This window comes from Thamnophis sirtalis, unplaced genomic scaffold (genome assembly GCF_051295495.1).
Source record: "Thamnophis sirtalis isolate CommonGarterSnake01/CBP01778 unplaced genomic scaffold, rThaSir2_p1.2 scaffold_4, whole genome shotgun sequence".
Classification (NCBI taxonomy): Eukaryota; Metazoa; Chordata; class Lepidosauria; order Squamata; family Natricidae; genus Thamnophis; species Thamnophis sirtalis.
In genome coordinates, this window is record NW_028261384.1 from 130,050,698 (window position 1) to 130,063,723 (window position 13,026).

Genomic DNA, 13,026 nt, shown 5'->3' on the forward strand with positions numbered 1-13,026 from the left:
ACTGAAAATTGTTTATAATCATTGAAAGAATCATAACAGTCACCATCTTCCACTGAAAAATTATACTTTTATGTTTTTCCCAAGTACATTTTCCCTCGGAATTATTGTTGCTCTGAATTATTTTTTGAATAATATTTCAATTATTATATAAATATTGCATTTGATTTCATATTCTTCTATTAGAATGTTATACATTTGGTGGTCATGCAATTTACAAATTATTCATACAATTCAGTGCCTCTGTAGCAATGGAAGCAGTTTCTGAGTGCTATGGCATTTACATGATTTCCTTAAGCGTACTATTCAATCAGGTTTTCTGTGTAGTGTTTAGTTGAATTACAAATAAAGTATATGTAATTTCATGTTCTTTAGGAAATGAAATATGATTTAGATGTGTATCTCTCATTGCAGATTTTTCCTACAGAACTATCAACATATCCTGGCCTTGGTTTTTGCTGTAAAGGAGATCAATGAAAACGATCACATTTTACCCAATGTGACTCTGGGTATGCACATCTCTAACAGTTACTTCATGGCGAGATGGACCTACTTGGCTTCAATGGAGCTTCTCTCAACACGGAGCAGATTCATTCCCAACTATAAGTGTGATACCAAGGATTGGGCATTATCTGTTATTGCGGGACCTACCTCTCATATTTGCCCCTTCATAGCCAACATTTTGAATGTCTACAAGATGCCCCAGGTGAGATTTCTTCTTGAATAAATCTAATGGGCTGTGAGAGCAATCTTGAGAGAGGAGGAAGAGATGCAACCTAGACAATGGTGTAATGAAATAAATTTGAGTCCAAACCAGAAGATTTGAGAAAGCATTTCAGAATTGACACCTTCCTCATTCTCTGGAATACAAAGGCAATAGAGACAGGGTGAACACTTCTAGGCTGGCAAAATTGATGCCAACCTTTTTATAGAGAGTCCAGACCAGGAAACCCCAATCATGAATAGTAATGTTAACTTTTAATGTAAGGTTATAGTTGCTTTCCCAGACCCTCCTCTCCACCCCCTCCACTCATTTACAAACCTAAGTTTATAAAGCAACAATAAATCATCAAGCAATTCTTTTATATTACATTTTGTGATTTGGAAATAAAAGGGTAATCCAAATAGAGATGAACAAAATATGTCATGGCCATATGGTATGGTTATTTTTAGGTACTATATTTGATTTACTCCTTAATTGTCACTTAGGTGTAATGGACTATATGGATGACATTGGGGCACAAGGGAAAGAGGTTCTGCCTAAGAAACAAAAGACAATTAATTAATTAATTAATACCAATTAAACCAATTAATATACCATAATTTCTTGACCTATTTATAAATAGACAGGATAAAAAATCCTATTACATTTTCATCGTAATATTATGGAATCATGGACCTAATCAAAGTCCATTTATTATGTTATTATTTGGGAATAGTATCTTGAGTTTTATATTGCAAATTAACCTTCCTTCCTCCCTCCCTCCCTCTCCTTTCCTTCCTGTCTGTCTGCCTGCCTTCTTCCTCCCTCCCTCTCTCATCCATCTATCCATCCATCCTTCTCTCTTTTTCTCCCCCTCCCTCCCTCTCCTTTCATTCCTGCCTGCCTGTGTTCTCCCTCTTGCAGTTAAAAAAAAGAGCATAGCTGAAAGACAAACAGCTAGTTAACGTACTACGTTGTGTATTAGATATTCTTGCTAATGATTGTTGATATTTAGTAAATCTTATCATAATATTATGATTTTTTCTTCTTCTCCTTCTCCTTCTTCTTGTTCCCCCCCCTCCTCCTCCTCCTCCTCCTTTTGCCTGAAATTAGTGACTTAAGTCTCTGTAATGTGTAAGACACTATTTTTGCCTCTGCCAAATATTGAAAATGGGGGAAATGATCCAAAGATTTAGCATCTGAATATTTTATGTCACACAATGTTTGTCACTGTGAAATTTCATATTTTATGTTCCCAGTTGAAAATGCTGAGGGAAAATATTTGATTCACAGTATGCTATCTTGGGATTCAGATAACATAATCTGGAAAGTAAGAGGCCATTATATTAGCAGAATGTGAAATAATTGAAATGAAAAGGAGGAAATTCATTCACTGTGCAGATTCAGTGTGGTGCCCTTTCCATGTTAGCAACCCCTAGTTGCATGCATATTGGTATATATCCAGATTAGAATCAGCGTTGGGTTGCTACTGGTTCACACCGGTTCAGGTGAACTGGTAATGGACATTGGGACTGGATCACTGAACTGGTAGGGACAGCAGGCTGGCCACACCTCTGAACTGGTTCCCCGATCGCCACTGTCATTGCTGGCTTGGTTTTTAATCATTTTTTTATGTTCTGCGCATGCGCAGAGCAATTTACACTCAACTATACATGCACATACAGTGAACTAGAAGCAATGGCAGCAACAACCCACCCCTGATCAGGATGCATAAAGATTATGAAGTGAGAACTAAAAAAACATACAGGAGGCTGTGTATATATTGAATACAAAGCAATGTTCTTGCATCATTTATCTTATCCCATCTCACCACAATGTCATTTTTTGCTGTTTCCTATGAGGACAAACTAGGAAAACACTGGGATGTGTTTCCTTCTTTAATCAGAACCAAATAGCTTTAACCCTTAACATTTGTGATCAATTTTTAGTAAAATATTTCCTAAATTAAAACATTTCTGAGGTCTCCAGCTTTTGTATGTCTCTTACAGTGATTGGATTCAAAAGAATTTACTACTGGTTCTGTGGGCGTGGCTTGTTGGGCATGGCATTGCTTAGTGGACATGGCTTGATGGATGTGGCAGAGGAAGGATAAAATATGATTGAGATTTAGTGGAAATTCTCCATTTCCTCCCAATTAGCTAGGACTCGGGAGGCAGAGAATAGATGCGGGTGGGGCCAGTCAGTGGTGGTATTTACTGGTTCTCTGATCTACTCAAAATTTCCACTACCAGTTCTCCAGAACTGGTCAGAATCTGCTGAATACCACCTCTGGTCTCCTAGAATTGCAGGCCTTGAATGAAAATTCTGCACATCATTTTTTGAAATATGATTAGATCTTGGTAGTGGTGATGAAAGAGTATGAATTAATAACAGATTTTTCAAAGATAATGAATACTTCAGTTGGAAAACCATATTCCTTTTTTTTAATATTTAGCTAATATATGGATCTTCTCCAGTGATAGAAGATGAGATAAAAACTGCCCTTTTGCATCGTTTTTTCCCAGATGGTGACCAACAGATTATGGGTATTCTCCAATTGCTGTTGTACTTAAGGTGGACGTGGGTTGGACTGATTGTCCAACGTAATGAAAATGGAGAGAGATTCATGCAAAATGCTATTACTTTGTTTCCCCAGAAAGGTATCTGCTTTGACTTCATGGAACCGATGGCCAAAGAAATATTTTCTAATAATATTGGTGATGTATTTAAAGATTTTAGTAAAATGTACATTACGATCATGAATAGTACAGCCAATGTTATTATCCTATATTGTGAAAACCAGGTCACTGTGATTTTTAGAATGCTGCCCTATTTTCCAGCATTTGAAGAGATGCCTGTCAAGAGAAAAGACAAAGTTTGGATAATGCCAGGCCAGATGGAGTTCACATCCCTTCCCTTTCAAAGAGTGTGTGGTGTAGACTTTTTCCATGGTGTGATATCTTTTGCAATTTCTTCCAAGGAGATCTCTGGATTCAATAAATTCCTTCAGACAAGAAACCCAACATCAGAAATGGAAGACCATTTAATGAAAGTGTTTTGGGAGCAGGTTTTTGATTGCTCTTTTCCTAAAGATAAGTTAGATGAAGACACTGGAATGCTGTGCACCGGAGAAGAGAAGTTGGACAATCTTCCTAAGTCTGTGTTTGACACCACCATGACCGGACAGAGTTACAGCATCTACAATGCAGTCTATGCTGTGGCACATGCTCTACAAGCCATGATTTTCCCCAAGTCCAAATACAGAACAAGGGCAAAAGTTGAGCGATCCAAATTTTTTATTCAAAACACATGGCAGGTAATAAGAGAGTGAATGAACATTTCCCATTGCTCTTTTATCTGAGGGCAGTGAGCTGTTCTAGTGTGGGGATGGCAAATGAGAATACTGGAGTGACTATTTTAGGTCTCCTGTCACTCCACTTTTCTCATCCTTTCAGCACTTGAAGGAATCTGTGTAATTGGGAATAGAAAACAAGGCTACAATAATTCTAAGGAGGAGGAAAACATTAAGAAGACGGAGCTATATCTTCTTTCCTCCCTCCCTCTCTCTCTCTCTTCCTCCTTTTGTTCATTCATTCTTTCACTCTTTATTTCTTGATTTCTCAAAAGAGAAGATATTATTGGCAGTTTTTTGTACATTATTGTATTTACTTTTACATTTCGAGACGGCCTACTGCCACATACCTCCCAGAGGCCAGTAAGATCCCACAGATTGGGCCTCCTTCAGATGCTGTCAGCCAGACAGTGTCGGCTGGCGGGCCCTCGGAGGAGAGCCTTCTCTGTGGCTGCTCTGACTCTCTGGAACCAGCTACCCCCGGAGATCCAGACCATACCCACTCTCATGGCCTTCAGGAAATCTGTAAAAACCTGGCTGTTCCGGCAGGCCTGGGGCTGTTGACCTCATTGTTGAGATTCAGCCCAGATTAGAATGAATGTATGTGGTGTTGTGATTTTAAACTGTTTTTTTCTCTTTTTTTTTGTAAGTCGCCCAGAGTCCTTCGGGATTGGGCAGCATATAAATTTTGATAATTAAATTAAATTAAATTAAATTTTAGTATTTTAACCTTCCTTCCTTCCATCCATCCTCCATCCATCTCTCCTTTCTTCCTTTTGTTCATTAATTCTTGATTTCTTGGAAGAGAAGATATTATTGGCAGTTTTCAGTATACTATTATATTTACTTTTACAAATTTTAGTATTTTAACCTCCCTCAGTCCCTCCCTCCCTCCTTCCTTCCTTTTGTTCATTCTTTCTTGATTTCTTGGCAGTTTTCAATGTATTATTATAAATATTTACTTTTACAATTTTTAATGTTTTAACTGTCCTCCCTCCCTCCCTTTCTTCCCACTCTATTAATTGTCAACCTTCGCTTCTGTTTAGCTCCATCACTATTTGAGAACTATCTCATTTAATAACACTGCAGGACAGAAAATCTTCCTTAATGAAAATGGTGACCTAGAGACTGGATTTGACATTTTCAATTGGGTCACCTTCCCAAATGAGACCTTTATTAAAGTCAAAGTTGGAAAGATTGACCCAACAGCTTCTCCAGACAAGCTGATCACCCTTTCTGCACAGGACATCACCTGGCCCACTATGTTTAACCAGGTATTCCTTGCTCAGATTTCGAATGGTGCACATTCTTTAACTCCCCCTCTTGCTTTCAGAATTATAGATTTGAATAGATCTGTCTTCAGATGTCAGCTTGAAAACTGTAGAGGTGTTTTCAGAAACTTGAGATGTAACATTGAAGACTGAAATACTGAAGACTTTCAAAGGCTATAAAGACTTAAATATCTATGTAGCAATAGAACTTAGATTTATATATAACTTCATAGTGCTTTACAGCTCTCTCAAAACAGTTTACAAAGTCAGCCTATTGCCCCCAACAATCTGGGTCCTCATTTTACCGACCTCGGAAGGATGGAAGGCTGAGTCAACCTTGAGCCTGGTGAAATTTGATCTGCCAGCTGCCGGTGACCAGCAGAAGTAGCCTGCAGTACTGCACTATAACCACTGTGCCACTGTGGCTCATATATACCACTCCATGGTAGTGGATCTGGGTACTTGAGAGACCGCCTCCTGCCGATCACCTCCCTTCGACCAATTCGATCGCACAGACTGGGCCTCCTCCGAATCCCATCTGCCAGTCAATGCCGACTGGCGACTACACGGAGGAGAGCCTTTTCTGTTGCAGCTCCGACCCTGTGGAACGATCTCCCCGCTGAGATCCGTACCCTCACCACCGTCCAGACCTTCCGCGCAGCCCTCAAGATCTGGCTCTCCCAGCAGGCCTGGGGATAGGTTCCTAATTCACCCGCCCGAGTGTTTGATTGTTGAACGAAAGTTGCGTTTTACTATTTTTTTCTTTGTTCACATTTTGTTTTGTTTTTGATGTTGCACTTCCCTCCCTTGTGATTGTGAGCCGCCCTGAGTCCCCTCAGGGAAAAGGGCGGCCTATAAATTTTAATAAATTCAAATTCAAATTCAAATTCAAATACCAAGAATTAAAATAATTTATTTATATCTAATGATATTAGCAATACTTAATGCAACACCTAAAGTCTTTTCTTGATGGCATTTCAAAATTGCCTAATTAAAAAAAAACATATTTGAAAGTACATTAAAGTAATTAAAACTACATATAACATAGTACACAAAGTTTGAACATAGTGCAGTAATTTTAATCTTACTGCATTAGGAGATTTCTCCTGCTGTGTTAAAAGATTTCCATAATAATGAGATGGTATGTTTGGAAAATCCATGGTTTATTTCCCAATAGCTCTTTGATTTTATTGAAGCTGGATTTGCGGTATATATATTAAATTTGAAGTTACTTTTAATTTTAAATTGGAACTAATTTTTTTATAAAAATTGTTTACTTTTGCTTAAATATTTTGTGAAAAATGTAGTAGGAAGCAAGATGACATCTCTTTTCTTGAGGATGTTTTTGAGGCCTTTGAACTCTGGTGCTAGAGAAGACTCCTGCGAGTCCCTTAGATTGCAAGGTGATCCAACCTGTCAGTCCTAGAGGAGATCAACCCTGACTGCTCTTTAGAAGGCCAGTTCCTGAAGATGAAACTCAAATACTTTGGCCACTTAATGAAAAGGAAGGACTCACTAGAGAAGAGCCTAATGCTGGGAAAGATTGAGGGCAAAAGAAGAAGGGTACAACAGAGAATGAGGTGGCTGGATGGAATCACTGAAACAATCTGTGTGAGCTTAAAGAGACTCCAGAGGCTGATAGAGGACAGGATGTCCTGGAGAAACATTGTCTATGGGCTGGTGATGAGTTGGACACAACTTCACAACACCAACAAAACTCTGATCCAGAGAGAACACCTAACCATTACTTTCTCAAACATTAAAAAAAAGGAATTGAAACCAAGGGTTAAAGATCATTCATCTCTATTTCCATATAATTTATGGATGGCCAACAATTTCTTCTGGATTTTGACTTTCACCTAGCAAAATGATATTAATTTCATGTCCAATTCTTCTTTTCCTAACCTTGGTTTTTATAGCTGCCGTATTTTCTACAAAATTTCCATTGATTTAAGATAATAAAATAATTAATATAATTGATTTAATATAATTGAGCCACGGTGGCGCAGTGGTTAGAGTGCACTACTGCAGGCTACTTCTGCTGAGTACTGACTGACTGCAAATTGGCAGTTCAAATCTCACCAAGCTCAAGGTTGACTCAGCCTTCCATCCTTCCGAGGACCCAAATTGTTGTGGGCAATATGCAGACTCTGTAAATCACCTAGAGAGAGATGTAAAAGCACTGTGAAGCAGTATATAAGTAATATTGCTATAATTGCTCTAAAAAGCAGGTGTTTTCAGGCCATCTACCTCCTATGTTTGTTATTTAAAAGTACAATCCACTTTGAAATAGAATTTTTATGAAAAAAAACACCTTATTATTTTCAATAAATCCTGCTTTATACATCTTGATAGGTTCCACCTCTTTCTGTATGCAATGACAATTGCTATTCAGGGTCCAGGAAGATGAAAATAGAAGGGAAGCCATTTTGCTGTTATGATTGCTTTCGATGTGCAAAAGGGAAAATTTCAAACCAGATGGGTAAGAGTTGTCTTGTGCAGGACTATTCAGTCTCCTTAACTGTGATTCAAAATTCTATTCTTTTAAAACTTTCTACAACTGACTTCTAATATGGTGGCTGAACCAATGATATTGCTAATGAATGAAGACAAAGACATGTGTCCCAGGATAATGTTGCAGGATCCAATCTGAGTCAGTCACTTAGTCTTCCAAGCTTTCAGACTCATGCTAGAGCCCATCCTTAGGGAGATTCTCTCTCTCTCCAGATTAAAAATGGTGTGGAGGATATTACCATGCTGTTCAGGGATGGAGTTGGGAAGCTTAAGGGTTTTACTAGCCATTTAGCCAGATTGCACATGGGTGTTGTGGCCTGCCAGTGGCCAGAGGAGCTGGTGGCAGACTCAGGCAATGAGGAGGTTGGGGAAGAACATGGGCCAGTCCTGGAGTCCTGGAGTCCTGGGAAGGATCTGATGAATGCTTTCCATTGGAGGCAGAGATGGGGTCAGGGCTGCCCAAAGGTTATCAGCTGCCTTCAGAGTCAGAGATCAGTGGGGCAGAAGAACAGCTGGAGCCTGTTCCCAATGTGCACATGTGCAGAGCTGCCAGGAGAAGGGAATAGCTAAGGAACAAGGGCCGACTCGGGAGTAAAGGCACAGGTGGACGGTGAATGGCCCCTTCCATAGGGAATAAAGAGAAGAGAAAGGAGAGTGGAGTTTGCAGGAGACAATCAGTTTGCTTAATTGGTTTGTGACTCTCAGAGACTCCTTTCCAAGTACTTTCTTAAACAGTGTTGTGTTTTGAAGATATCAGCCTGGCAGTTCTCGAAGCCAGATAAGGCATGTGATTGTAAATTCACCCTTAAAAGACTGTTTGCTGGGACTTTGCTGGATATGAATGAGAGGAATTCATAGTACCTTAATCAAAAAGGGTTTGTTGGGATAAGGAGTCTGCTTCGTGGTTTGGGGAAGCCTAAGTCAGAACAGTGGGAACTGCAACTCCTTTGGAGCTGCAATAGGTCTGAGAAGGACCCCTACTTTGTGTATCTTGGGGAGTCCATAAAACCTCACTGGGGCACCATCTGTTCCTCTCATTTCCCACCCTTTCTTTTTTGTTATACTGTTGCTTTGTTTAAGTTGGCTGAAATATTGTATGACTGTCATACTCATCTCAGATGTATTTACTGCTCTATATGCTGAGAAATCATTGAGCCGGGCTGGATGGATTCCAGCCTGAGTCCCAAAGCTTGGAAAACTAAACCTCTAGTCACAGTGACCAATTGGATCCTGCAATGATATTGCCAGATAAATGTTAAATATATTAAATTTACTACATTTTTTCCTTTCTAGGTTGAGGTATTTTCCATCTCCTCTGCCCTCCCTCCCTCCCTCTCTCTCTGATATATGTGTGTGTGAAAAAGAGGACTAGGATAGAATTGGGATCTAGTTGTTAATTTTAAGAGCTAATTATGTAATAGTATAGCATATAATATACATCTTCCTCCTCCACCTAAATCAGAACATTTTTTTGCTGTTTAGTTGAGTTCTGAATGATAAAATATTCTATTATTAGATTTTTTAATAAGGAGAGACCTCACCAGAAAGTGCTCTCTCTCTCTCTCTCCCTCCTTCTCTCTCCCCCTCTCTCTCCTGATAGATAGAAGACAAATGATATATAGATGATATATAGATAGATGGATTGATAGATGATAGATAGATTGATTGATTTGGCATACTTATAGAATGGCACTAAATATAAAAAAGCATTATCGGTGGTGCGGTGGCACAGTGGTTAGAGTGCAGAACTGCAAGCTACTTCTGCTGATCACCAGCTGCCAGCAGTTTGGCAGTTTGAATCTCTCCAGGCTCAAGGTTGACTCAGCCTTCCATACTTCCAAGATAGGTGAAATGAGGACCCAGATTGTTGGGGGCAATAAGCTGACTCTGTAAACCACTTAGAGAGGGCTGGAAAGCACTATGAAGCAGTATATAAGTTTAAGGGCTATTGCTATTACTAAATGAGAAATAAATGAATTCATTAACTCTCAGTTCAACTATCTATTTCTAAAAAACTGACCATGATGCTTTTATTTACCAGATGCAGTTGATTGCTTCCAATGTTCAGAAGACCAATATCCAAACAAGGCTCAAAATCTCTGCATTCTAAAAAGAGCATCTTTCTTGTCTTACAATGAGCCACTGGGAGTCACCTTAGCCACCATTAGTCTTTTCTTTTCCTTTATCACAGCTTTGGTGTTGGGCATCTTCATTAAACACCAGGAAACTCCCATTGTCAAAGCCAACAACCGGAACCTCACCTACATTCTTCTCATTGGTCTCCTGCTCTCTTTCATTTGCAGTTTGTTCTTTATTGGGCAACCTGATCAAGTGAAATGTCTAATGCAGCAAACTTCTTTTGGCATCATCTTCGCTGTAGCTCTTTCTTGCATATTGGGCAAAACAACAATTGTTATCCTTGCTTTCATGGCCACCAAGCCAAGCTCCAAAATGAGGAAATGGGTGGGGAAAAGACTGGCCAACACTATTGTCTTATCTTGCTCCCTAGCACAATTCACTATTTGTGTAATATGGTTGGCAAGTTCTCCCCCGTTCCCAGATTCTGACGTGCATTCCATAGCGGAAGAAATTGTCCTCAAATGTAATGAAGGTTCAACCACAATGTTTTATATTGTTCTTAGTTTTCTGGGGTTCTTGACTTCTGTCAGCTTCACAGTAGCCTTCCTAGCTAGGAAGTTGCCTGACAGCTTTAATGAAGCTAAATTTATCACCTTTAGCATGTTGGTCTTTTGTAGTGTCTGGATATCATTTGTTCCAACCTATTTGAGTACCAAGGGGAAATACATGGTGGCTGTGGAGATCTTCTCCATTTTGGCTTCTGCAGCTGGATTACTGGGCTGCATCTTTTCCCCCAAGTGCTATATCATTATTTTGAGGCCTGATTTGAATACAAAGAAACAATTAGTAAAAAAATGATAATGAACATGGATTTCAGTTTGCTCATTGATTCAGTTGAACACAACCTTCCCTCTATTGAAGCACAAAATGCAAAACTCATTAGATAATGGTATTTCTTGACTCTGGAATCAGAATATCATTAAAAATCTATACTTGGTGCATGAAATAAGAATACTTTATTAGGTTACAGAATAAAATACAAAAGTAAATAGGAAGACGATGGGGAAAAGAGGGAAAAGAAAAATGATGAGATCCTGGAGAAAAGAAAAGAAAAGCATTGATTTCCAACTCCCTCTGTTGTAGTAAAATAAAGCATTAACATCAAACCACAACTTTTTGCTTTTCCATAATAATATAAGTAGTCATTTCTATAAACACATATTAATCTAATTGGTAAAACCTAAAATCAAATTTCATTCTTTTTCTACCTCAAGCAAAAAGGTCAGAAACAGTCTCCATGCAGCAACAAAAGTACTTATATTCTTTTCATTAATCAAAATGGTCAATTTAGCTATTTCTTCCAACTCCATCAGATTCTGTAGCCATTCGTCCATGCTGGGAATTGAAATGTCCTTCCATTTTTTGCGTACAATTGTCTTACTGCTGTCAACATATATAAGACCAAACGCACTCAATGTTTAGTCCTCAATGGTATTCTACATGGAGGGAAGTATGCAGTGGAGTACCCCAAGGCTCTGTTTTAGACCCAGTATACTTCAACATCTTCATCAATGATCTGGATGAGGGGATAAATGGGGAACTCATCAATTTTGCAGATGACACCAAGATGACAGGAATAGCCAACACTACAGAAGATAGGCTAAAGATACAGAAGGATCTTGACAAACTTGAACATTGGGCACTTTCTAATAAAATGAAATTCAATGGTTAAAAGAGTGAGGTTCTATATTTAGGCGAGAAAAACAAAATGCACAGGTACACTAAGGGTGGTACCTTGCTCAATAGTAGTAACTGTGATAGGGATCTTGGAGTCCTAGTGGACAACCATTTAAATATGAGCCAGCAGTGTGAAGCAGCTGCCAAAAAAGCCAACACAGTTCTAGGCTACATAAACAAATGGATAGAATTAAGATCACGTGAAGTGTTAATATCACTTTATAATGCCTTGGTAAGACCACACTTGGAATATGGCATTCAGTTTTGGTCGCCACGATATAGAAAAGATGTGGAGACTCTAGAAAGAGTGCAGAGAAGAGAAACAAAGATGATTAGGGGACTAGAGACTAAAATATATGAAGAACGGTTGCAGGAACTGGGTATGTCTAGTTTAATAGAAAGAAGGACTAGGGGAGACATGATAGCAGTGTTCCAATATCTCAGGGTCTGCTACAAAGAAGATGGAGTCAAACTATTCTCCAAAGCACCTGAGGGTAGAACAAGAAGCAATGGGTGGAAACTAATCAAGGAGAGAAGCAACTTAGAACTGAGGAAAAATTTCCTGACAGTTAGAAAAATTAATCAGTGGACCTGCTTGCCTCCAGAAATTGTGAATGCCCCAACACTGGAAGTCTGTAAGAAGATGTTGGATAGCAATTTGTCTGAAATGGTATAGGGTTGGACTAGAAGACCTCCAAGGTCCCTTCCAACTCTGCTATTGTATTTTAAGATCAAAGTTGTAAATTTTTTCTCCAACTCTTTTTCCATTAAACACAAAAAGAAAAGTTTCTGGTTTCATCTTTATCTTTGTTTTAAAAATTTTCTGTATTAAAATATGAATTTTACTCCAAAATATCTTTGCTTTATCAGCAGTCTACCATAAATAGTAAAAAGTCCATTTTTTTTTTTACTTTTACACTTCCAACATTCATCTGAAATACCTTTATTAGTACCTAGATAACTTTATCTAGTGTTAAATACCAGCAATAAATCATATGGAAATTTTCTTTTAAGTCATAGTTTAATGTAAATTTTAAACCTTTCATCCACATATTTTCCCATTGTTCAAGCATCACATTATCTCCAAACTTCCTTGCCCACTGAATCATACAATGTTTTACATGTTTACTTTCCAAGTTCAATTACAATAATATTTTATAAATCTCAACAATAATATGTTCATGACTACCATACAGTAAGATTTCCAATTCATTTTAATGAAATTAAACCCATAACTCTTTTTATCTACTTTAAATATTTCTTTTTCCCAAAGTTTTTTATTTTTATTTTTTTATAAGTATCTCAAATCAATGTGTGAACATTGTGACTTAATTTCTATGCTTTAAAAAAAAGAGAGGAAAAAGGAAATCAAA

The 13,026-nt window shown here is 38.3% G+C and overlaps 1 protein-coding gene across 1 annotated transcript; it reads left to right on the forward strand.

Annotated features, from left to right (window-relative positions):
• The first annotated feature begins 532 nt into the window (after positions 1 to 532).
• LOC148046574 (vomeronasal type-2 receptor 26-like) lies at positions 533 to 11,088 on the forward strand. The gene is made up of 5 exons (XM_087712059.1): positions 533 to 703; positions 3,156 to 4,016; positions 5,099 to 5,326; positions 7,679 to 7,805; positions 9,879 to 11,088. Exons 1-5 carry the CDS (start codon positions 533 to 535, stop codon positions 10,772 to 10,774), a joined length of 2,283 nt encoding a protein of 760 aa, XP_087568185.1. The 3' UTR covers positions 10,775 to 11,088.
• The last annotated feature ends 1,938 nt before the right edge of the window (positions 11,089 to 13,026 follow it).

Coding starts and splice junctions, on each gene's coding strand:
- LOC148046574 (XM_087712059.1), top strand. CDS start 533: ATGGCGAGATGGACCTACTTGGCTTCAATGGAGCTTCTCTCAACACGG. Junction 704..3,155: donor ATGTCTACAAGATGCCCCAG/GTGAGATTTCTT, acceptor TTTAATATTTAG/CTAATATATGGATCTTCTCC. Junction 4,017..5,098: donor TTATTCAAAACACATGGCAG/GTAATAAGAGAG, acceptor GCTTCTGTTTAG/CTCCATCACTATTTGAGAAC.